General features: G+C 38.0%; 1 protein-coding gene across 6 annotated transcripts in view; it reads left to right on the top strand.

The window, feature by feature from the left end:
* KCNH7 (potassium voltage-gated channel subfamily H member 7) overlaps positions 1-24,177 on the top strand; it is a 448,856-nt gene that overhangs the window by 282,233 nt on the left and 142,446 nt on the right. For all 6 annotated transcript variants that reach the window (XM_084799417.1, XM_084799415.1, XM_084799416.1 and 3 more), the window contains one exon: positions 16,057-16,212. In XM_084799417.1, the coding sequence (XP_084655543.1) occupies positions 16,057-16,212 (156 nt within the window). The remainder of the gene's footprint in view (positions 1-16,056; positions 16,213-24,177) is intronic.

Genomic DNA, 24,177 nt, shown 5'->3' with positions numbered 1-24,177 from the left:
CATTAGAATGTTGAATACGATCATGGAAAATTGCTGCCTGGTAAATTTGCTATTTGGCTGAACGTTTCACTAAACTAAAACTTCGTCTTGAAGTTCTAATGGAGTTTTAATCTCGGAAAGTCATTTATCAAGTCTAAAATACTGATACTAGCAGTCTATTCAGGTTTCTACAAAGTCTTCATGACAGAGGTGGTGATGCATCATTATTATTGAGCATAACTTGGCTTGCCAATTATTTTTGCCTTTAATAACATACTTATCTAAGTGATTCTCATTACCATCATATGTTTCCTTATGTTTATTCTTAAATACGTCATAATTGCCTACTAACATTTTATTTATTCTACTTGTCTGATAAAAGTTTTATCCTGAGTGAATCAAGATAAAGGCATTTAAGCATTTTAAAACTTGTGCTTTAAGTAATACTCATGAAAACTTAACGTTTAAATATATGGATAAGTTCAGAAGAAGGAAAAGATAGCTCAAAGAGAACAATAGAATAGATGAACAGAGGGAATAGTTGTTATTAGGATTAAAACACAGCCACGTGCTGAGCAGTGTGCAAACAGTGAACCTTTGTGAAAGATACAGCTAGCCCTTGGTCACACCGCAAGGCGGAAATCTGGGAAATAAACAGCATGACACCATTTTCCTCCTCCCTCCTACCAGTTTCTTTCCTTCAACCTCCACTGCCTACAAATCAAAGAGAACTGCTGGGGTGTGTGGAGTTACACTCTGAAGCACCTTGTGTCCATTATCAGCAGGACTACAAGATGGCAAGTCAGCGCATAAGGACAAACTGACGACAGAAAGCAGAACTGCACTAACACTACATCTCAATTCCTTCTGTAACACTGCTGCTTATCAACAGCTTATGTATGACACCAATCAACTAATTTTCCTAAAGCTGGGCTCCAAAGAAACACTCAATATCGCCACGGTTTGCCAAATATTCCATATCTTCTTGACTTCTTAAATTTACTTGGAAATATTCATGCATTAAGATGTAATTTGATTTCATCTTACTGGGAAACCTTGCACAAAACTCATGGGATGAAATGTCATACTTTCCAACAATAAAGCAGATTTTTAAAAAACTAGCAAGGAGCAAGATGTGATGTCACATGCCTGTAACCCAAGCGTCCAGACCATTAATGCAGGAGCGCACCAAGTTCAAGGTCAGGCTGGGCTATATACTCAGGCTCTGCCCCAAAAATAAATAGAAAAGGAGGAAAGGAAAGGAGGAAGGAGGAAGGAGGGGAGGAGATGGGAGGGGAAGGCAGTGGAGAGGAGGAGAATGGAGGGGAGAAGAGAGGAGAAAGGAGGGGAAGAGGAGGAGAGAATATTAATGAAATCAAATTCAATCAAAATTTCAATATGAATATGATCAAAATACATTATATGAAATTATCAAAGACTTAATGAAAAAAAAGTAGTTATAAGAATTTCTTGTCAAGCCAGGCATGGTAGCACATGCCTTTAATCCCCAGCACTCAGGAGGCAGAGGTAGGTAGATATATGAATTCAAGGCCACCCTGGGCAGAGAAACTTTGTCTCAGAATGAAAAAAATAAAATAGTGTTTCACCTAAAATTCTGGAGCAAGACCTCCCCATGTCTTCCTAGTGCTGTTATTAGATAACTGAATTCTATCACTGTTTTTATAAACACTGATACTATCACATTATATGTGTCCTTTGTTTCTAATGCTTTACAGTGACAGGAAGAAAAAGGAATGTGGGAAATTAATCCCTTCCATCTTAAATCTTTAATCTCTCTCTTTTCAAATATAAGACATTATAGGTCAGCCTTGCTATGAAAGATAGTATCAATTACAGTCTCACCAGTGAGTTCATTCTTATGGGTTTTTTTTGTTTTTTGTTTTTGTTTTTTTTTAGTTCTTTACCATTGGGGATATAATAGAAGTCTCCAATGGCATCAAAAAGTCTCTCACAATAGCTTACCTAAGTGCCCAAAGTCTCCACCTTTAGTGGCTTCTTTTCAGAGAGTTTTATTTCCAGAAAGTTCTTACTAAATGAGTTTAGATTACGTTAAGAAAAGCACACATTGACACACTCCCAGAACCTGAGATGTATTCTCTTATCTGACTGGACACTAGGCATTCTTTGTCTTCTTAAGTCGGCTATTATTCAAGCAGTGTTGGATAAATAAACAGACTGGTTCATTTGTAGAGAGGTAAAGACTCAGGATAAGTTGAGAACTACCATCAAGGTCTAGAAGGGCAACCGGAAGCAGAAAAAGGGCAGGGCAGGTAACTCGATGTGTAAGCAGTCAGAAGTGCATAGGAGCATTATGCGTATTGCATGCACCTCTCCTCTTATCTCTTATACAATGAGTCCTGTCTTTTTTGTTAATGATTTGCTTGCAAGAAAACACACAATTATTCTTTAGTGCTTCTCTTCTGATGTTAACATACATTTTCATTGTACAAAGGTGGCACTATAATCTTCTTAATAGTTGCTGGATAATCTGATTGTCATGATGTCACTCCATGAAGTTTGCGGTAATACCGTTTCCAGTTATAAATGAGGATAAACTTATAGAGCAATTAATTAACTTATGCCAGGATTAAACAGCGATAAGCGTCAGACCCACAAGCTAACCCCTGAAGAACTGACACAGAAACTTCAGCTTATCATCTACACTATAACCTCCAGGGATATGGGAAATGCACCCTGTCACTTAGAAAAACCAATCACATCACACTCATCCTATACCTTGTCCACAGTCTCCCTGAGCAACCAGACCGCAGCAGTCACTCTCCTGTCGATTTAAGAACTAGCAAGCTGTATAATAAATCCAGACATAGGTTAAACATGAAACACCACTAAATGTGGTCCCCTTCTTCTGCTGCCTCTGGAAAAACATATCAAAGCCAAGATAAAGCATCACAAAGTAACCCCGACGATGAGTCATCTGCTGCAGGCACATGCTTCATAAGTCCTTAGGGAACAGAGAACATCTGTAGCTGCCACATGCCCCAAGGCTGGTGTCAAAGCCCCAAGGGGATGGAGTGTTTCCCAACAAAGTTGGTCATGAAAACACACGTTACATAAATAGACTCTGGAATCACAATTTCCTCAAGTCGGTTTATATTCCTGCTACTGTTTGGTAAAAACACCATGGGCATAATAAAGTAAAACCTAAGTTCTAACTTACTGTGTTTAAGGAAGATAGGCTATTTTATTGGCTTATTTGAAAACGTGAGAAGGCCAAGGTATAAATTAAAATAATTATTAAAATTTTGATTTCACTTTTTCCTCCTTTTGTTATATTTGTCCCTATCATATTTAAGGAATCCAAAGTGGTCTTCACTCTCAGGACTCTCAATGGATATTACAAGTGGATATTAGCCCAACATAGATGTCCTCTGAGAGACTCTACCCAGCAAGCGATCAGGACAGATACTGAAACTCACAGCTGAACTCTAGGCTAAGAGCTGCAAGTTGCATGGAAGAGTTGGAGGATGGAGGGGTGGGGAGAGTGTCAGGAACTCCACATGGACACTATGAAGGCTGGTAGATTTAGACTCAGGGGGGCATGCAGAATTTGATGCACCAACCTAGGACATCACAAGCAGAGAACCTAGACACCCCTGTTTAGATGTAGCCAATGGACAGCTCATTCTCCACATGGTGAAAGGAGGCAGCGGGGGACTGCCTCTGACAGGAATTCTGTTGCCCAAGATTTGATTACAGAGACCCTGTGGGAACCCAGAGGAAGGGAATGCAAGATATGCAGATGACATCTGATAGGCTGTGGTGAGATAGTGTGGGAGGAGGACCCCACCTGTCAGAGGTCTAGGGGAGAGGAATAAGACTGAAAAGGGAGGGAACATGGTCACAGGACGATAAGAGTGAAGAAGTTACAAATGGGATGTAATGTGAATAAATTATAATTTAAAAAATAAATTGAAAAACAAACACAAAATAAAAGTATGTTTCTGTGTGCATTAGGGAACAATTTACAAAGATAGCAAAAATCTGAGAGCTAAACTAGGGCCTCATCAGTACAAAGTTAAGGACACCTACATCAGACATTAGCTGATGAAAGGTCTGTCCTCTACTAAGTCATCATCACCCTCATTCCAACAGTTCTCTGATGCAACTGCTCGTCCAAAGCTAAGAGGATTAACTTGGTGAGTTCATATCTGAAATTCCTTCCAAACAAATGTCTTCAATGTATAGAGAACCTTTGGAGAATGTGTTTCTACTTTTTTTTTTTTGAACTGAAAAAATTACTTTTCCATGACAATAGGATTCTTGCTTCCTATATGCCAAGCTTCTTGCTAAGTGTTTTAAATGTGTTATCTCATTTTGCCTTGCCAACAGCGCTGTAGCATAGCCCACTCTCTCTTTTGCCCACCATACAGATGTAATTCTTGGAGACATTTATTAGGAAACCTGTCCCTCATTAAATGACAAGAATCAGATAAGTGGTGGTTATGTCAAGAACAATACAATACAAGAATACAATACAAAGAATACAAGAATAATACAATCTTGTCATTTTGAGTATTTAAAATTATGTTAATCACACATAATTAAATATAAATTATTTATGCTGATACATGAGACATTTACCATATTATCACAAACAAAGCATGAACATCATAGTCAAGTTTATATAAATTAGACTAATTTTCCATTTAAAAAAACTCTGCAGATAATGGATAGATGAAAGTCTGAAAGGACAGTTGCAGTTCCGTGTTGCCCCATTAGAGACACAGACTATCTAAATTTGTTCATGATTGCAACCATTTAATTATGTTGGGAAGCAAATGCATTTATCATGTTAAGTTTATTTTTTAATCTAAGGTGCAATTAAATACATTGACTTTTGAGTGTGTTTTTATAAAGCATTTTTATTAAGTCACATGAGTTCCTCCTGTTCATTTTCAGCATGCTTTTAATAACTATATGATTTCCTCCTGTTTGTTTTCAGCACCCACATTTAAAGTTAGCAAGGTGATTGGGAAAGGAAGAAAAATGGCCACTATTCTCCTGATAGCTTCATACCTTCCATAGCAGTCAAGTTAGACCCAATCCATCAGACCAAACAGACTGTATTTGCTCACTTGAACGGACTGTTTCATTTATTTTGTTGATATGATGTTGGGTGAGAGTTATTTAATGGTCTTTCTAAATGTACCTCTGTCTCTTCCATCAAATATATAGCTCCTACATCTTTGAACTTATGTTTTCTCTGTGGCATCGCTAATAGCTACAGCAGCCTATGTCTGGGTTCTCTGTACAATGGAGTGCTTTTTCATAAGATACTCCCATTCTCAGAACAACTTGTCACATCCTTAACACCCATAGACTAAATTCCCAAAGCATCTTCTACTTCTACTACCTTCATCAATCTTTTTCCACTTAATAAAGTGTATTCTAGTGTTCAGCTAGACAGAGTTAATAAATATGATACCCCTCACCCATGCTTCTGTAAGCAAATTTAATTAAGCTCACAACATAAATATGTGAAAGTAAAAGTGGGGTTGACTGTGATCAATGTACTTGTAATAGAATATAAAAAAAAACCTACATGTCTTTATTGCACTAATATTCTGAAGCCCTTATTTTTCTAGTCAATTCACACAGGGTGTTCACACTATCAACCAGTGCCATTACAATGCACCCTGGCTTAATTTGCTTCAGCCATACTGGCCACCTCCTTGTCTTCTTCAGGTTGGGGCTGCTGTATGTTATGCATGCTGTTGAAACAAAACTGCACAGATCTATACCTATATCACTGGGTCTTTCACCTCATGCTTAAATCTGTCGGTTTGGGCTTGTAAACAGTTACACCTTACTATGTACACTGATATTCTCCTGTGCCAAAGGCACCCCTGGCTCTCTCCCTCTTAGTAGGAGATTCACTGAATTATAATTCTACTTGGAATCTTATTTTGTTCATTGAGAATAGAGTCCCAGGGTCCTTGTTTGGTTCATCAGGCCCCCCTGGGCCCAGATTTGTTAACTCTGTTCATCTCCTTGTGGTTCTTTTGTACCCTCTGGGTCCTTCTATCCAGAAGACTCCCTTGCCTCTGCCCAAAGCTTGGCTGTGAGACTAAGCTTCTGCCTTGATCCCACACTGGGTGGAGTCTTTCAGAGGACTTCTATGGTAGCCTCCCATCCTGTTCCCTCTCTTCAGCAGCTTGCAGTGTGTATTCTATTTGTCCTTCTGAATGAGAATTAAGCATCCTTCCTAGAGTCCTTCCCGTTACTTAGCTTCTTTAGATCTGTGGATTGTAATATGGTTACCCTGTATGATATGGCTAATGTCCACTTATAAGTGAGTATATGACATGAATGTCCTTCTGGGTCTGGTTACTTCACTCAGGATGCTCTATTTTCCTGCAAATGCCATTATGTCCTTGTTTTTGATAGCTGAATAGTAAGTATTCTGTCCATGAGGAGTCAGAAGAGAGGGCTAGGATTGGGATGTAAAGTGAATAAATTTTAAAAAGTGAGAAAGAAATAAAGCAAAAGAATTAGGGAAAAAAAGAAAATAGAGTCATATGACAGTTTCAGCATGTAAATTCTTCAGGGGCACAGTTCAGCCCATAGAAGAGCCTCCATCTATAATTTTTCTTAAGCCTTCTTACAGATCACTTGTTTCCTTACTTCTTTACTGAGATGTGCTTTTTTCAGTAAGGCTTCTCAAAGTAAGTTAAAAGCTGTAATTTTCTCCTGCCCGTAGTCTTCACTGTCTGATTTTTTTTGTCTTGATCAGACATTCTTCTCACTCCACTGAGAAAGAATCCAGAACATGGGAAAGCTCAATAATGTGGCAGGTTTAGAACCCAGATATCTGGTTTTCATGAACTTCAAATCTTAATTTTTTTAATGCCACAGGCCATTGCCCACCATGGGCACAAACGCTCCACTGTGTTCCTCACAAGTTCCCTCGTGTGGACAGTTTTATGTGGACTATCTCACCTCCAGGGAGATGGAATGGGATCAATTTTCAACTCAACAAATATGAATGGCACTCCCATGATGTGTGGGGACTTATAGGTGTAGGTTGCTCACATGCTATATCTGGAAATGTCTACCCTATATGATTCCAGGACACTTCACTGGTCTATTATTTTGTAGCTGTTATGATAAATTCTGGAATGCACCATAGGTAGGAATGAACAGTCTGTTGGTATAGACAAGGCCAAATGATGTCTCATAAACTCCCCAATCAGTAATATCTTATAGTTCTGATCTATACTTCTTCACATGACATTTCCTCTGCCTCACAGCTAGTCGAGTAGGAACATTGATATTGGGAAATAGTAAAAATGGATTTGGGATGTCTACAATGTTTTTAATACAAACTCAAAGTATCTGTTCTTTTTTTTCTTTTTTTTTTTTATTAATTTATTCTTGTTACATCTCAATGGTTAGCCCATCCCTTGTCTCCTCCCATTCTTCCCTCCCTCCCATTTTCCCCTTATTCCCCTCCCCTATGACTGTTCCTGAGGGGGATTACCTCCCCCTGTATATGCTCATAGGGTATCAAGTCTCTTCTTGGTAACCTGCTGTCCTTCCTCTGAGTGCCACCAGGCCTCCCCCTCCAGGGGACATGGTCAAATATGAGGCACCAGAGTACGTGAGAAAGTCATACCCCACTCTCCACTCAACTGTTCTTATAGAGGCTCTGTGAAGGCTAATAGGTTGCTGCTTACCTTTACTCCCATTTTTTAATTCCTCTGGAATTGGTAATCAATTATATCATTCTAAGATCAATGAAAAATTAGTGATTTTCACAAGTCTCCTCATTGATATATGTAAGCTTATACTCTTTTGCCTTTGAGGCCAGGAAAGAGCAGTGAAAAACTAAAGACGTACTGAAAGAAAAAAGAATATTACATAAGAAAGCCAAGTATCAACTTGATTTGTTTTTCATGTTGCTTCCAGCTAGATCTACTGTCAGTCATCAGTAACCAGTAACCTTCTGATTCTATTGGATAAACATTCCCTTTGATTTTCTAACATGTCTTTCTATTAAAAATGAATAGCACTGCCTCTTAGATGAAGCATTTTTTTTTCATCCCATGGAGATTGATGTTTTATTTTTATTCTAGGACCAGCCTTTAATGATTTCTTTTTTAATCTTCAAAGGCCTTCCAATCTACTAGAGAGAAAAGAATGAAAGTTCCCAAGTATTTACTAAATTGATCAGTTAAGAAAAGAATATTCTTTATTTGGTGCCCCAAAGATTAAGTAAACATTATGGTTCTATCTCTAAGAATCGAAGAAGGTTAGAGAAAAATGCTTACAGAGTTGAGTGGTGATCTTACTGTATTAGTCAGAGTTTTCTAGAGTAACAAAACTAATGGAATACACAAACACACACACATGCACACACATACAGATATGTATGTATATATGTATATATGCATATATATATTTATGTGTGTATATATATGTGTGTGTATATATATATATATATATATATATATATAAAATTTAATATTTTGGCTTATGGGTAATGGTCCAGCGACATCCACTAATGGCTGTCTACCAATGAAAATTCCATAGGGCTAGATATCTCAGCTGGTCTTCAGTATACAGAATAGCAAAGAAGGGGACTCCAATGCCAGGGAAAAAATGGACTTCCAGACTAAACAGACAAAGAGCAAAAGGTTCCTTCTTCAGTGCCCTTTATATATGCTGTCACCAGATGGAGTGGCCTAGATTAAAGGTGGATTTTAGCATTTCTTTTTTTTATTTATTTATTTATTCATTCATTCACTTTACATCCTGGTCATAACCCCATCCCTCCTCACCTCCCAGTCCCATCTTCCCTCCCTCTGCTCCATACCCCTTCCCATTCCTCAGAAAAAGGGGGCTTCTTTTCCCATCCACCCTAGCTCATCACGTCTTACCAGGACTGAGTGTGTCCTCTTCTCCTGTGGCCTGGTAAGGCAGTTCCACAAGGGGGAAGTAATTTAAAAGCTAGCAAGACAGTCCATGTCAGAAAGAGTCCCTGCTCCCCTTAATACTGTACCCACATGAAATCTGAGCTGCCCATCAACTACATCTTTGTAGAGGGCCAAGGTCAATCCCATGCAAGATCCTTGATTGGTGCATCTGTCTCAGGAGGCCCTTCTGGGCCCATGCTGGTTGGCTCTGTTGTTCTTCTTGTGAAACTCTTGTCACCTCCAGGTCCTTTTCTCCTTCCCCCCACTTTTCCATTAGACTCCCCTATGTACTGCTGTGAGTCTCAGCATCTGTTTTGAGGTGCTGTTGAATGGAGCCTCTCAGAGAACACGTCTGCTTTACTCTTGTCTGAAAGCATAGCAGAGTATCCTTAATACTGTCACTAGTTGGTTCTCTCCCGTGGAGTGGGTTTTGGCTTGGGCCAGGCATTCGTTGGGCTTTCCCTCAATCTCTGCTATATCGGTTCTATCTTTATCCCTACATTATCTTGTAGATAGGGTGAATTTGAGTCAAAGTTTTTGTGGGTGGAGATCTTTCCATTTCAAAACATTCAGATTATAAAGGTGGATCTAAAGGATCTTTCCACTTCAAATGCCTTAAGAAAACTTCAAATGTGGCAAACAAGCCACTGGGCAAAATCTCCTTGTTTCTGCCACAGACAAAATTCTGCCTAAAAAATAAGCAAGCTTGGATGCAGACAGTGTCGATGGCCAAACTCTGTCAAGACAGGGTAAGCACCTTCTCAATAGTTCCTGCTTCACAAATATGTCTGTCAGATATATTGGGCCAGAAGGTTGAAGATGATGTTCCAACGTTATAGAAAGTTTTGGGTGACTGTTCATGCAGCCAACTGTCTCTGTCATCTTCTCATTTGGAAACTTCTAACCTGCGCTCCCTGTCTACTCAGATAATAATTTCAGTCCTTCTCAAGTTTCTGATGGGGTTGAAGACCAGATAGTTTAGTTTTACAATGAAGCTTAGTTGTTTAGGGGTTAAGATGTTTTTTGTGTCTAGTTAGAGGTTTTAAGTTGATAGAGATAAATTGTGATAGATATTGATTTACATTCAGTCCTGTTGCATTTGGGGCCATTGTTTCGGTTACTGTCCAGAATTTTAGACTCACCAAGATAAGACAGATGTTTTCCTCAAGGTCGCCAAAATACAAATAGCCAAAACATTATGAATGTAACATTTATATAATTCCTGATTATTCATGGTTCTTCTTCCTGTAGGTAGTTTATTGTCTGTATGTATATATGTAAAAAATAAAAATAAAAATCCCTCATAGATTCATCCAGATGCTTAGGTTTTAGTTAATTCCAGATGTAGTCAAGTTGACAATTAAGCATAGTCATCACACTTGCTTCCTAAAGACCTTGCAACAACGGGAAAATATATAGCTTATGTTATTGAATTTTACTTTTGTCAAATATTTTTCTAAGTACTCTGTGTGTGCACAGGAAGTGTCCTATTCTGTAAAGCTTGCCTATGATAGAAATGTTGCTTATTTTGTTTGTCACCACCCCATGAACTTTATTCACTGAGGATAATTGGCTGCCTTTTGAATGATGATTTCGCAGTCCCATTCTTTTTTGAATCATTTGCAGCCACTGGACTCTGCTGACTTTCTATTGTGAAAACAGATCTAAAGATACATCTCTTCTGCCCTGCATTACGCAATCAGCAGTGTGCCTTGACTATCTACCTTTCCCTGGCTTTCAATATGCTGGTTTCTATTTGCTCCTGTCAGGGTGAGCAGAATAGTGGCTGGTTTGTTGGATTTCTGTGGGGTTAGCAGGCACTGAGAGTTGACACTGCCTTACCCAGACAGATGAATGGGCTCTTCAGAGGGTATGCTGACCTTACCTCCATTTAGCTGTCCTTTCTGCCACGCTTTCCTCACTATTCAAAAGGTTCTTTTCATCACAGTGTTTTGCTTCTCCTTCTTTCTCTGGAGTCCCCTCATTCCTAATTATGTGAGGTTCTCAGTCTGATCCATGGGTCCAGGAGAATGGCCATCACCAGATCACTGCTCCACCCCAGTTACTCAGCAGCCACATGCATGGCTTTGTGGGAAAAGAGGTTGTAATTCTATCACTGCAGCATTGGGGCCCCATGCTCACAACCCCCGCCTACTGTGCATTTCATCATCTTTCAAACACATGCCCTCTATCTCAATTTTAAGAGGTACATTTCATTAGGGAGTACATTTCAAGGGTCATTAGCCCTTGAAAGCTTTATACAGGATATTAGACAGAAAATTCCTCAGATGGGCTGAGGGGAATCTCCAAGCCACCTTTCTGCAAAGAAATCTCTTCCTCAATCCCTTTCTACCACTCTCCTTCCCATTTCCAAATTGCTTTAGGTCCATGGAACAACAGTTTGGTGGCTTTGTAAATCTTCAGTGTTGGGTAAAGTTTAGTCTTAGAATAGTTCTTGATGTACTGGCTAGATGTTTTCCAACTTGACAGATACTAGAAATCCCTGGAAAGCCAGAACTCAGTTGAAGAGTTGCCTTCACCATAGTGCCATGTAGGACATTTTCTTGGTTGCTGATTGACACAAAAGGCCTCAGGTCTCTAGACAGGGTATCCTGTGTGTGTAAAGAAGAGCTGAAAATGAGCCTGGAAGCAAGCTAGTACACAGCATTCTTCTAGAGTCTCGGTTTTATTCAGTTTCTGCTCCATGTTCCTGCTTGAATTATTCCTTGGTTTCCCCTTAGTGATAGACTGTGACATGAAAGTGTAAATGATAAGAAACATGTCCTTCCCAAGCTGCTTTTGGTCACAGCAATAGAAGTCAAATGAGAATAGGCTTGATCTAGTCTGTCATCATATTAACGTACTATAAGGAATTCTACCCTAAGACCTTGCTACATGGGCATTAACTCATTTAATTCCAAGAACAAGTTTAGAAAATACAATTTATGTACAGGATACAGGTAAGTAAAATGTGAGGTGAGCTGTGCCATTTAATGTAGCTGTCTGGAAAGGGTGGAACAAAGACTCAGAGGCAGACATTGCAGTTACAGAGCTAGCACTCCCCAGCAATAGGGGTTAACATGTTTTGTAAGGTAGTGTATGCAGAGGAAATCAACACCAAGCAAAGCAAGGCTAAGAAAATGTTTTAAGATAGGATTAGACTGTTCTTGGACCTAGGTAATAAAATTATTTAATGTAAACAAATTTTGCATAGAGGTACTTGAAAACAGTTCAATGTACCTTGTATATACCTTGTAGAAGTATAAAAATATACCACAATGTTTCTAACGAAAATTATACCTTTAATGTCTGCTCTAGTTATGGAACTGTGACTGAACTGTGACCAGTTCATCAATTAGTAAACACAGTTCAAACTAATCTTGTATTGTCAGGAGTAATTCCTGCACTCCCACTCAGTCTTGAATGCATCCAAGCAGTTTCATGGCCACAATTTATGAAAATATTTTTTACAGGGCTAGATGTTTGTCAGGATCTCATAACGCCTATTAGCAAGAGCTCAGAGAGCCCTCCTTTAGGAATACTCCTGGCTCTGGAGCCCTGATGCCCTGCAATCTTGATTTGCCTGCAGCCTCAGGGTGTGTTCCTCCTCCATCTTTATAGGGTCATCTTTGCCTTCCCTCTGAAGTGCCTCGGGGATAAGACTACAAACTTTATCCCTAACTGACCCCATCCATACTTGAAATGTAACATTTTCCCTAATGACTTCCATATTCATAAATCTGAGTTGTACCAATGCCTAAACTGAACTGAACTGCAAGCGCCCCCCGAGTTTATCTTCTCAACATCTCCACTAACATTCAGCAAGCAATTTTGCGGTAACCATATTCAAAAATCTTTGACTGTACACAATCGTCAAGACCACTTCCTCCCTTTCTCTGTTGGAGTTTAACAAATCGGAAGCCGTTCTTCCTGCTCAAGACGTTGTAGATGCCACTTCTGAACTTTCACCCACACTACCCTAGTATAAACTATGAGACTCGTTTGCCACTCCTTTACAGCTTTTCCTTACTGCCTTCTTTACTTCCATCCTGGCATTTTCAGCAAGCTGTTGTTTGTGTACACATGAGAGTGATAGCTTTAAATCAAATGAATGTAATATTTTCATGAAATCCCCCAGCACTCTTCTAACTAAGAGGGAAGTCCCAGGTATGCAGTTTTGCATTTTCCTTGGCCTACCCTCCACACCCCACACTTGGTAGTCACCACACTGGTATAGTTGCTCTGACTTCCTTGTTGTTCCTTGTGGACACAGGACGCTCTGTGAGTACATATCATAGACATAAAATACATTCACAAAAGTTCATGTAGAAGAAATCATGACCTTCTATTTCATAATACAGCTAAGTGTAAGCCACTGATTCATGAATAAAGGAGTAACTCTTATATTATTCAAATTACCATGCGTTTCTTGACTAATAATAAGAGTTTAAGATTTTTTTTTTAATTCTGAGAAATTTATTAAAATGAGCATTGCTCCTCTTAAATAGCCTTTTCCACTTTGGAAAGATTTTTCACTCAGGAAACAAAATATGGAAATGAACCCAAGTCTAACTAATATCAGCGCAGCATATTTGCATGCATGACTGTATAAATAATAGATAATGTTATTGTAAATATTCTGCTTCTTAACAAACACTATTAATTTGATTTGAATACATAATGCATTTGTAACAATGTCGAGTTTTTTCATGATTTAATGTTATTTAAACATCATTGAACAAGTCTTTTTTTTTTTCTTCATTGTTAAAATAGTGCTTCCAGTATTATATTTCTGTTCCTTTTAATTTTGCCATCCCATTTAGGAAAAACATGTTAAGCAGAAACAGTAACTTAACAGTCTTTGGATATTGTATAATTATGCAAGCTAAAACTATATTCTATATATGTTCCTCTTCTATATTCTCTGTCTTCCCTCTACTATGTGCCTTCCAGAGTTGATGGGTGTATCATTCTCACAAACAAAAGCTCAGAAGCTTGTAAAAAAAAAACATAAGACTTCATTTTACTAAAAAAGGGACATATTACTTAACAGAGGCATGTAGGAAGCAATAGTAGTAAGCAGTAAATCTCAGATTAATTATACATATGCAGTGAGGTGTGGCACCAATATGCATGCATTGAACTGTTTTTCTGAAGCATATGTTTTTCAGTACTCAACAGTAAATTTCAAGCTTTTGTATGGAAGGGCATGATTTTTCCTTTACTAGCCAATGTGAGATGATTCTGTTCTGTGGCAAGCCTATTAGGTCCCTAGCCTTGCAGCTCTTAATTATCTGTTTTATGTTTTTGCTTCACAATCAGCAGTATACCTTGAATGTTGAAAGAGTTGAAACTGCTGAATAACAAATCTGTGAATTCACAATTATATTCTAAATGATGCAGGAAATGTCATTTTAAGTGGCAAAATCAATATGTATTTTGATTCATTAGGAAAGTACATAATGGCTATTTCTCACATGCCTTCAGCCTCTGCTTAACCAGTGTGCATTGTGATGCCTGGCCCGAAGCTCTTCTATATTTAGTTCTAATGGAGCTCTCTTAAATTGCTTATTTTGTGTTTACTAAAGTCAGCCTGTTTGTTACCATGGAAACTTCGACAAGTGCTCTAGCTAACTATTTTATTAGATGAATTGAAGACACAGCTAAAGACTGGAGGTGAAGCATATCGTTCTTAAAGTTTTTTTTTTCCTTTTAGCATCTGTAAAGTGAGGGCTCCATTATATAAAATTTGAGTTTATATTAGAGTCTATACCATTTCAAAGTTAGGAGGCGACCAGTATTTGGAAATATAAATTATAATGAAAACATTGGTATCTCTAAGATACGCATTTATCTCTCAAGGGGTATTTGTAACTCAGTTCTGTAGAAACTAGAAGCCATTGGAACAACTTAACACAAAGTAAGCTGCTGTCCTGTCTCATTGCCCAAAGCCTTATGACCTTTATCGAGAGCAGAATGGAGAACAGCTTCTGTTCTCAGCTCTGGTTGCATGGGCTGTGATGAGGACTCTGAAGGTAGGAAAGGGCTTTATTGATCGCTGGTTTTGCTTACAATATAATTTATGAATGATCCCACTTGTGAACATCTTGTGGTTCTTGTAGATACTGGGGCTCTTGGTTCAAACTTACTTTAATCAGCCCATGCCTTTGTGTCTAGTTTCCAAGTGTCCAGTGTTTCTTCGCAATTCACCAAAAATTGCTTGTCAACCTAGCCTTCCTGTTTTCCTCCTCAAGAAAAGCTCAACTAATTTTTAAAGATGAGAACAATCACGATCCCCATTATCATCTGAGAGACCAAGATCATTTTCTGTAGTTTTTGCATTTACAATTGACTGAAGTAAATCCATAGCTTGTGAGACTTCTCTCAGTTTAACTATGTGGAGCAAATATGCGGAAGATAAGGATGAAAGGCAACTGTTCGAGGGGTTGCAAGGAGTCAACTCCAAGAAATCAGCCAGATTTCACGGGTTTAAAGAAATTCAACCTCTCAACTGTATTCCATAGATCCTGAATGGCAGGGATTGTGTTTGTGGATCAATAATAACGCAAGAAAAAAATAATACAATATATAACAAAATTTCTCTATTCCTAACAAATTAAAACAAAATGAAAGCATTATCATTTGGATGCTGCATATTTTTCTCATTAAGTGTAACACGTGACAACCAATAATTTACTATGTCTGAGAAATTAAGAAGAAAAAGGACATAATTTTTAACTCCAAAATCATGATGATATAAAATGAGTATTTCTTCACTGTTTATACAAGTCTATTTCACAAAGACACAGATTTAATGCAAATATATATGACATGGCTTGTAGTGTTTCCTAGAATCTTAAAAATGTTTTTCTATGCTAACTACCAAAGTTATTGGTAAAAGCTAATAGGATTTAATACTGTGCTTTTCCACAATGTAGTAATTGAATTACTTTGTATACTCTTTTTATGTGTGTGTAAATATATGTGCAATAAAATGAGTAAAAATTAAATTGTTTTATTGACTATCAGTGGTCATGGGAATGTATTTCAATTGTATTATTACTGGTAGTTCACACAGAAGCTATATTTTTTCTCTGATATTGATTTTCCTTCTCCTTAGGTTCCACTTTTATTTGTAACACTCACATAATTCCAGTGAAGAACCAAGAGGGTGTGGCTATGATGTTCATCATTAATTTCGAGTATGTGACAGATGAAGAGAATGCTGCCTCCCCGGAGAGGGTAAACCCAATATTACCAGTCAAAACTGTAAACCGTAAGTAAAAGGCCACATGTCCATAAAGTGCTGATATTCTGCAGCTGCTGTAGTCATTTGCATGTCAGTTGTTAAAATATGTTCACGTAGGAAATACTACCATTTGATATCAGAAAGCCATACCTGAAGTTACCCTTTGACCCTTTACAAAATTTATCATCTACTTTGAAAGGCATATAACTCAGGTATGTCATGATGTATCTTACCAATGCCTTTTTTTAAGGAAAGGGTCATTCTGTGTAGCACGGGATGCCTTTTGAACTCAGTATGTAAACTAGGCAGGCCTCAAAAACTTTGCATCTGCCTCCATAGTACTGAGATTAAATGTATGCTCCACCATGCTATTAATACTTTACTAAAAACACTTAAGTTGTTTTCGAACGCTAGGTATTAGAAGTAATGCATCACATGAAGTAAGTAATGAACTTGAATTGCTTGATACATATTAGCTTATATGTTTAAGAAATGTACCTGAGTTTACTTAAACTAATGAACAAATGAGACTATAAAAGATGCTTTATAAAGAAATAATATTTCATATAAACAATTTTATATTGATAAAATAGTGTAGTTCACACTGTTAGTGCATATTTTACTTGTTGCATTTTAAACTAAATTTTGAGATTTGTTTTAGTTTTATCATTTCATTACAGTTTGATATTCATTTTTTGGGATTTTTTTTAGGAAGTTATATTCCCCTTTTATTTGCTTACAGCTCTAGTGAGAACACATATTTGTTGGGTAGAGTTGATTGTTTTCCATAGTGTTGACATGTTCTGTCTTGATATATTCCTTTTTGTTGTGTTAGTGTTTGGTTGTTTTAATCTACATATATTTTATATGTTTGGTAAACTTTTTTCTTTGTTAGTAGTTTCCTTTATAAAATAGTTTATTATAGGCCATATATCAGCAATCAGACAGCTTGTGGAATTTATAGATTTTCAGCAAGAAGAAAAATAGCTGAAAAGTCTTTTATTGCCCTTGCCACCATACGGTTTTAGTTAATAGTATATTTCTTTGGACTTACCATTGTGTTTTTAAATATCATCCACAGTTAACTATTTGACTTATTAGTTTGGATTATATTGTTAGATTCTTACATCAGGATAAGAAGTCACTCAAACTTTGTCCTACGTTTTTCTCCCTGCCTTCTGCCCTTCCTCCTCCTCTTTCTCCTCCTCTTCCTCCTCCTCCTCCTCCTCCTCCTCCTTCTCCTTCTTCTTCTTCGGGGGGGGGGGGCGCATTATTTTCCAGTTTTCCGGTTGTGAGGCATTTCTATATTTCTCACATTTTTTCATCTTTAATTTCTGATAAAATGTAATCAATATTCACACTCTTCCTCAGTTTCCCTGACATAATTTACTAAATAAAACTTATTCTTGCAAAATGTTTCCAGAACACTTTCTTATTTAGCATAGTAGTAGTTTGAATGGTAAATGTCCCTATAGCTCCAGGCATTGAAATACTTAAATAACCTGTTGGTAGTGCTATTTGGGTTAGTTTTGGGGTAAGGCCATGCTGGAGTAGGTGTGTTTTACTACATAAGTAAAGGGGGGGTGAGCTTTGAGAATTTAAAGAGACAGATCATTTGTAGTTTACTTTCTCTACTTTGTTCTTGTGGTTCAAGATTCAAGATTGTTACTCAAATCATCATCATCATCATCATCAAATTATTCCAGTTTCTTCCCCACCATGATGAACCGTTATCCCTCTGGAAACACGAGCCTGTATAAGCCTTTCCTTCATTAAGTTGCCTAGGTCATGTTATCGTAACAATGGAAAATTGACAAGTGAAAACACTATTCTTCTGTGGCCTCAGCGCTTGAAGTACACTATTAGTAGATAGTACCTATTTGGATATTACCCGGTGCTTGTACTGTCCTGTGACTCCAACTGTCTACTCATTCTTTTCCTCCTTTAAGTGATGCTGACAAGGAATCTAATGCCAATCTCTTTTACCATGCTAAGTCATCTGGCCATTTTCACCACACACTTTCTATTTCTTCTCCTGTGTTGACACTCCTCTGCAGGGGACTCTCCAGAGTGCAGTTCACCATTCCAAGATTTGTGCCTCCTCGTTTTTCACATAGGTTCTTTGTGGCACCGTTCTCTGTGTTGCTCTGTGATTATCTAAGGGATGCCAGAAAACATCACAAAAGTTTAATAATAGAAATTTTTAAAATCTATACTTTATGTGCATCAAATAACAGCATGTATAAAATAAAAAAGTATGCTACCCAAAGCCTATGCTGACAGTCGTGTCCAAACCTACGATGAGGACGTGTGCATAAGTAGAGGCCAGATGTTGACACTGATAACTTTTTTCTGTGACTCTCGGCCTTATTTTTGAGATCAGGTCTCCTACTGGATCTGGACCTTACTGCTTCAGATAGACTGGCTATTATCAAGCTCCATGGATTTTCCTGTCTACTTCCCTGGTGCTGAGACTGCAAGCCTGCACTACTGCAGCCAGCTTTTCATTTATTTATGCTTTATCATTTGTGTGTATGCATGTGATGTTTCAACCCATGTGTGCATTCTTACGCATATGGGTAGATTCTGTGGGTACATGTGTATATGTACTTGTGGGGCACTGAATTTGTTGTCACTTGTTTCCAAAATCACTTTCTTCTCTATTTATTGAACTGAGGTCTCTCAATGAACTTGGAGTTCGCCTGTTCTAGCATGACTAGGTAGCTAGCTTGCTCTATTGACACGTTCTTTCTCTTGAGTGCTGAGACTACTATGTCTACCATCCCCATCTGTTTCTCACATATGTTCTGGGAATCAGAACTCAGGCCTTTAAGCTTATACAGCAAGACTTTATTCACCAAGCTTTTTCCTTAGCTCTTATACCCAGCTCTTTCACATGTGCTCTGCTGTTGAGACTCACATCCTCATTCCTGTATGTGCAGCTCGCTGAATGAGCCGTCATCCCAAGTCCATGCGCAACCCTCTGACACTGTAAGTGGACACTGTTATCTACAAAGCTCAAGCTTGGCAACTTAATGGACCTTTTTTATTACACACACACACACACACACACACACACACACACAAAGGGAGAGAGAGAGAGCACAAAGAGAGAGAGGGGGGAGGGGCATAAGACACACAGACACACACTTAACACCACTACCACTACCACCACAACCACTCAAAAACAACCATTTAATGCTTTACTGCAGGTTATGCTTATCTATGAGGTTTTATTCCTTGTTATCCTTGCGACCCATGAGTCACAGCTTGTTCCTCCCTGTAAGTATAATCCTAAATGTAACACTAAATCAAACTATTAAACATTTTATAGTATCAATTACTTCCTTTGCCAAGTCTAAATAGCAGCATAAATTTAATTTTCTCTTAAAACAAAGGAAGAAAAAATATATTAATGTACTATAATGCCAATATCCTGAGTTTTTATCCTGAAAAATACACATATGAAAATATTGCTTGCAGAATCAGTAATTTATCAATCTTGCAATTTTTTTTCTGAAACAAATCCAACTATGATAAAAAAAATTTTATTGCAAATATTGTGCCTCTAAGGGGATATCTGCTTTGACTTCATGGTATTTTCTACTTCCACTTAGCAAATTCAGTCATTGCTGAAAGGAACATGAGAGTGAATTTCAGTGGTACTTGCCTCTATCTCTCATGAACATCTGTAACTATTTGTGAATATCTTTAAATATCCATGAACATTTATTAGGCTAAAAACAGGATAAAAGTCTAGTTTATTTTCTTATTCATCTTCTCAAATACCTCACTTTAACAATGGAATAGTGCCTGGTGTGGCCTTTCATCTGAGTGGAAGTGAGAAACAGAGGGTATCCGACACCATAGCAGAGGATGGGATTTAGAAAAAAAAATAATGCATTCATTTAAAACTGAAACACAAATGTTGAATTGACTCCTTTGTTTCTTAAACAGAATGAAATCCACAAACTAGTTCCCAGATACAAACACAGGTCATGAGGTTTTGTTGTTGTTGTTGTTGTTGCTGTGTGTTTGTTTGTTCATTTTATATTGTTAGACTGGCATCTTGTGGGAAAGTCATGACAAGGCCAGTAGAAATTCTACTCCTCATTTTGTGAATATGTATGGTTCCCCTACTGTGTATCTGTCACTCACATAGGAAATCACTGAAGAGAGTAAAAATAAAATATGCAGATACAGTTGTTTCCATGCCTTTTCAAAGTCTTATTATTTACACCCAGAATAGTGGTTTCACTTGTACCCTTTTGTCATTTTGTTCTTTATTTCCCTTAACTTTGTCTCAGGCTTTGAAGAATTGATTGTTAAATCAAGGAGAAAGTTTAAAAGAGCCAAATTTTGCTTGATAACATTGCACATTATGTCTCATCTCTGACAAACCCTGATGATTTATCTCTTTGAGTGTAAAATTTTACTGTCAGTACAAAACAATGGCTTTGGCTCTTTCAAACGTCTTTTGATAGAGAGCCAGAAAAAGACAAAAGAGAAGGGGAAAGATGCCAGGAAAGAAGTGGGGGAGGGCGAGATGAAGGGAGGAAGAAAGAAAAGAAGGAAGGCAGGTAGGCAGGAAGGAAGGAAGGAAAGAAGGTAGGTAAAATTTGGATACATCTCTTTGGAAAAACACATGTTATTATAAGTAGTCCACTAGAGATATTCACTCAAACAAGCAGTTTATACCCAATGAAAGTCGTGATTCTAGCCACCTGGCACTACACTCGTATTCAGGACTTAAGCATATCCTTGAGGATTTAAAGCAAGGGAGTTTAAAAAATACTTTTTATTTATTATATATACATTTATAGTATTACACATATATAAAATAAGCTACATACAGCATAAAGAACCATGAAACAATCAGGAATTGTATTAATGCTACATTAATTAGTGTTTTGGCTATTTGTATTTTGGTAACCTTGAAGAAAACGTCTTTCCTATCTTGATGAGTCTAAAATTCCTATAAATCATCTTTATCAACTTAAAACATCTATCTATACCTAAAAACATCTTTTTTAACATATATATTTGTTTTATTACACACAAATAAACAAACTACATGCATCAGGGAGAAGCATGAGACAATCGTGAGTTATATAAATGTTACATTCATACAATTTGGCTATTTTTATTTGTCAAACTTGAAATAAATATCTTTTCTAACTTGTTGGGTCTAAATTTCTGAATGAAATTCACTGTGTATCATATCTCATCTCTATTAACTCAAATCCTTTATTTTGATCTAAAAAAATCATATCCCCTAGCCAACTAAACTTGATTGTAAAACAAAACTATCTGGTCTTCAACCCTCCTCAGAGACCTGATAAGGAATAAAACTTAAATGCTTGGGTGAACCAGTAGTGCAGGTTAGCAGCTTCTAAAATGAAAAAAAAAAAAAATGACTGAGACAGTTTACTACCTGAACAGTCACCTAACACTATAACATTGGAGCCTCATCTTTACCCTCTAGCCCAAAATCTCTGCCAGACTTATTTGCCAGGCAGGAACTACTGAGGACTTGCTTACCTTGTCTTGGCAGAGTTCAACTATCGACTCTGCCTGCGTCTAAAAACATCTTAATCCCCTAAACAAATAAGCTTAATTGTAAAACTAAGCTACCTGGTCATCAACCCTATCAGAGACTTGAGAAGGAATAAAATTAATTACCTGAGTAAACAGGAAGGGCAGGTTAGCAACTTCCAAAGTGAGAAAAAAAAATGACAGAGACAGTTTGCTGCCTGAACAGTCACCCAAAACTCTCTGTAACGTTGTAGCATCATCTTCAGCCTTCTGGCCTAGTGTATCTGACAGACATATTTGTGAGGTAGGAACTATTGAGGACTTGCTTACGCAACTTTGGCAGAGTTTGGCTGTCGACTCAAACAGAAATATACAGGATGATAGAACAGAGAGTAGATTATTGAGTCCACTCAACCTAAGCCCTTCATTGTTGCTCACAAAGTTACTTTTAATTCATTGGTATAGAAATTTGTATATTGATGTAAAATAAGTTTAATTTTGATACATTGGTATAGAATTCAAATTTTAGACTTTTTTCACACACATTATATATATATATATATATATATATATATATATATATATATATTTCTACTCTGATATGAGGTCTTGTATCCATACAACTCAAGTTGAATATAAAGTTTACCTCCAATACTTTGAAAGTGCTATCACAGGCTGTTTAGTATCCTAATTATACAGGTTGGTGGTTAGTTGATCAAATCATGGTCAGGTCAATTAGTAGTCTATTTTTATCACAAGAATATACATCCTAGGTATAACACATAGATGTGATTCTACAGATAGATAAGGTAAAATAGTTAGATAAGGTCTTCAAAACCTCAAGTGTCCTACAAAATATTGCGTTTAAAGACGTTTTTTAATGTTTTAAGGATTCTTTGACAATAAGACAAGTAAACTCTTGTCCATTCCTCTGTTGCACCACAGAAAACTTTTCTTCCTGTGCCCACAGCAAGGGTGCGGGAGGGCACTATGTAGAATTTCCTCAGCAACTATAGCCACCTCTGGCTAACAAATCCTAAGTGGAGCTAACATATCCTCTCAGGAGCTGTACCATCCTGCTCCTTCAAAATCTGTCTCCCCCAGTGTCTCCCTCACATGCCAATGTTTTCTTCTGGCTCCTTCCTCTGTTGCTCATACTCAAGCTGCTGAGAATAAATAGCCTGCATTTCAACAGACACATTTTGTTTATATCACATCATGTTTTTTTAAAAGTTTTAATTAGTTGAATTTGTTGCCAACATTTAAAAATTGGATATTGCACATTAAAATTAGGATATGTGGTGCTCTCTCTCTCTCTCTCTCTCTCTCTCTCTCTCTCTCTCTCTCTCTCTCTCTCTCTCTGTCTCTCTCTCTGTCTCTCTCTGTCTCTCTCTCTGTCTCTCTCTCTGTCTCTCTCTCTCTCTGTGTCTCTCTCTGTCTCTCTCTCTGTCTCTCTCTCTCTCTCTCTCTCTCTCTGTCTCTCTCTCTCTGTCTCTCTCTCTGTCTCTCTCTCTCTGTCTCTCTCTCTCTGTCTCTCTCTCTCTCTCTGTCTCTCTCTCTGTCTCTCTCTCTCTCTGTCTCTCTCTCTCTCTCTCTCTCTCTCTCTCTCTCTCTCTCTCTCTCTCTCTCTCTCTCTAGTATCTAGCAACACATCCCAAATGTTTCTTGTAAGCCAGCACAAAATACTGGCCACCTTTTTTTGACAGGGCCTGTGCTATCCTATTCACTGTGCTCAGCACACGTTGTCATAACTTTCATCCATACTTGGGTTTCTTGGTTTCTATTGTTTGCCTCTTTCTGTAGGTGTTGGAGACACACGTGTATCCCTGTGTCCTCTCTTCCCTTCCTTCCACAGGGCAGCCTAGCTCCGCCCTCTACATTTACTTTTCTAGGCTGTTAGATTTCTCTTCTTGCCTTTCTCTCCACGTCTAGGCAACCATACTCACTGCATCTTTAAAAGGAGAAGTCATCTCAGCACCATTTGCTCTCTCTCTCTCTTCCCTTTCCCTTTCCTCTTCCCCAGTTCCTCACTTTCCCACTGTCACTTTCATTCTCTCTGTGTCTCTCTGTCTCTGTCTCTCTGTCTCTCTCTCTCTCTCTGTGTGTGTCTCTCTGTCTCTCTGTCTCTGTCTCTGTCTCTCTCTCTCTCTCTCTCTCTCTCTCTCTCTCTCTCTCTCCCGGTGCTAAGACATGTGAGAAACATTTCTACCACTGAGCCACTCTCCAAGATTGCCTCTTAGTCTACCTTTAAACACTGCTGTCTTCCAGAAGCAACTTTCAGCCTTCTTCCTCCATAAGAGTCATATAGCTCCTGCTTAGGCAGCTTCATCCGCTGCCTGCACTTTCAGGCCTTTTCACAGCTCGGTATTTCAGACCACAATTTCTTTAGTCTTTCCCATCACTCAGAGCAGTGGTTCTCAAGCTTCCTACTGATGCAGCACTTTAACACAGTTCCTC

This window comes from Acomys minous (genome assembly GCF_964271855.1).
Source record: "Acomys minous genome assembly, chromosome: 10".
Lineage (NCBI taxonomy): Eukaryota > Metazoa > Chordata > Mammalia > Rodentia > Muridae > Acomys > Acomys minous.
This window is presented reverse-complemented; position numbering and strand designations above follow the sequence as displayed.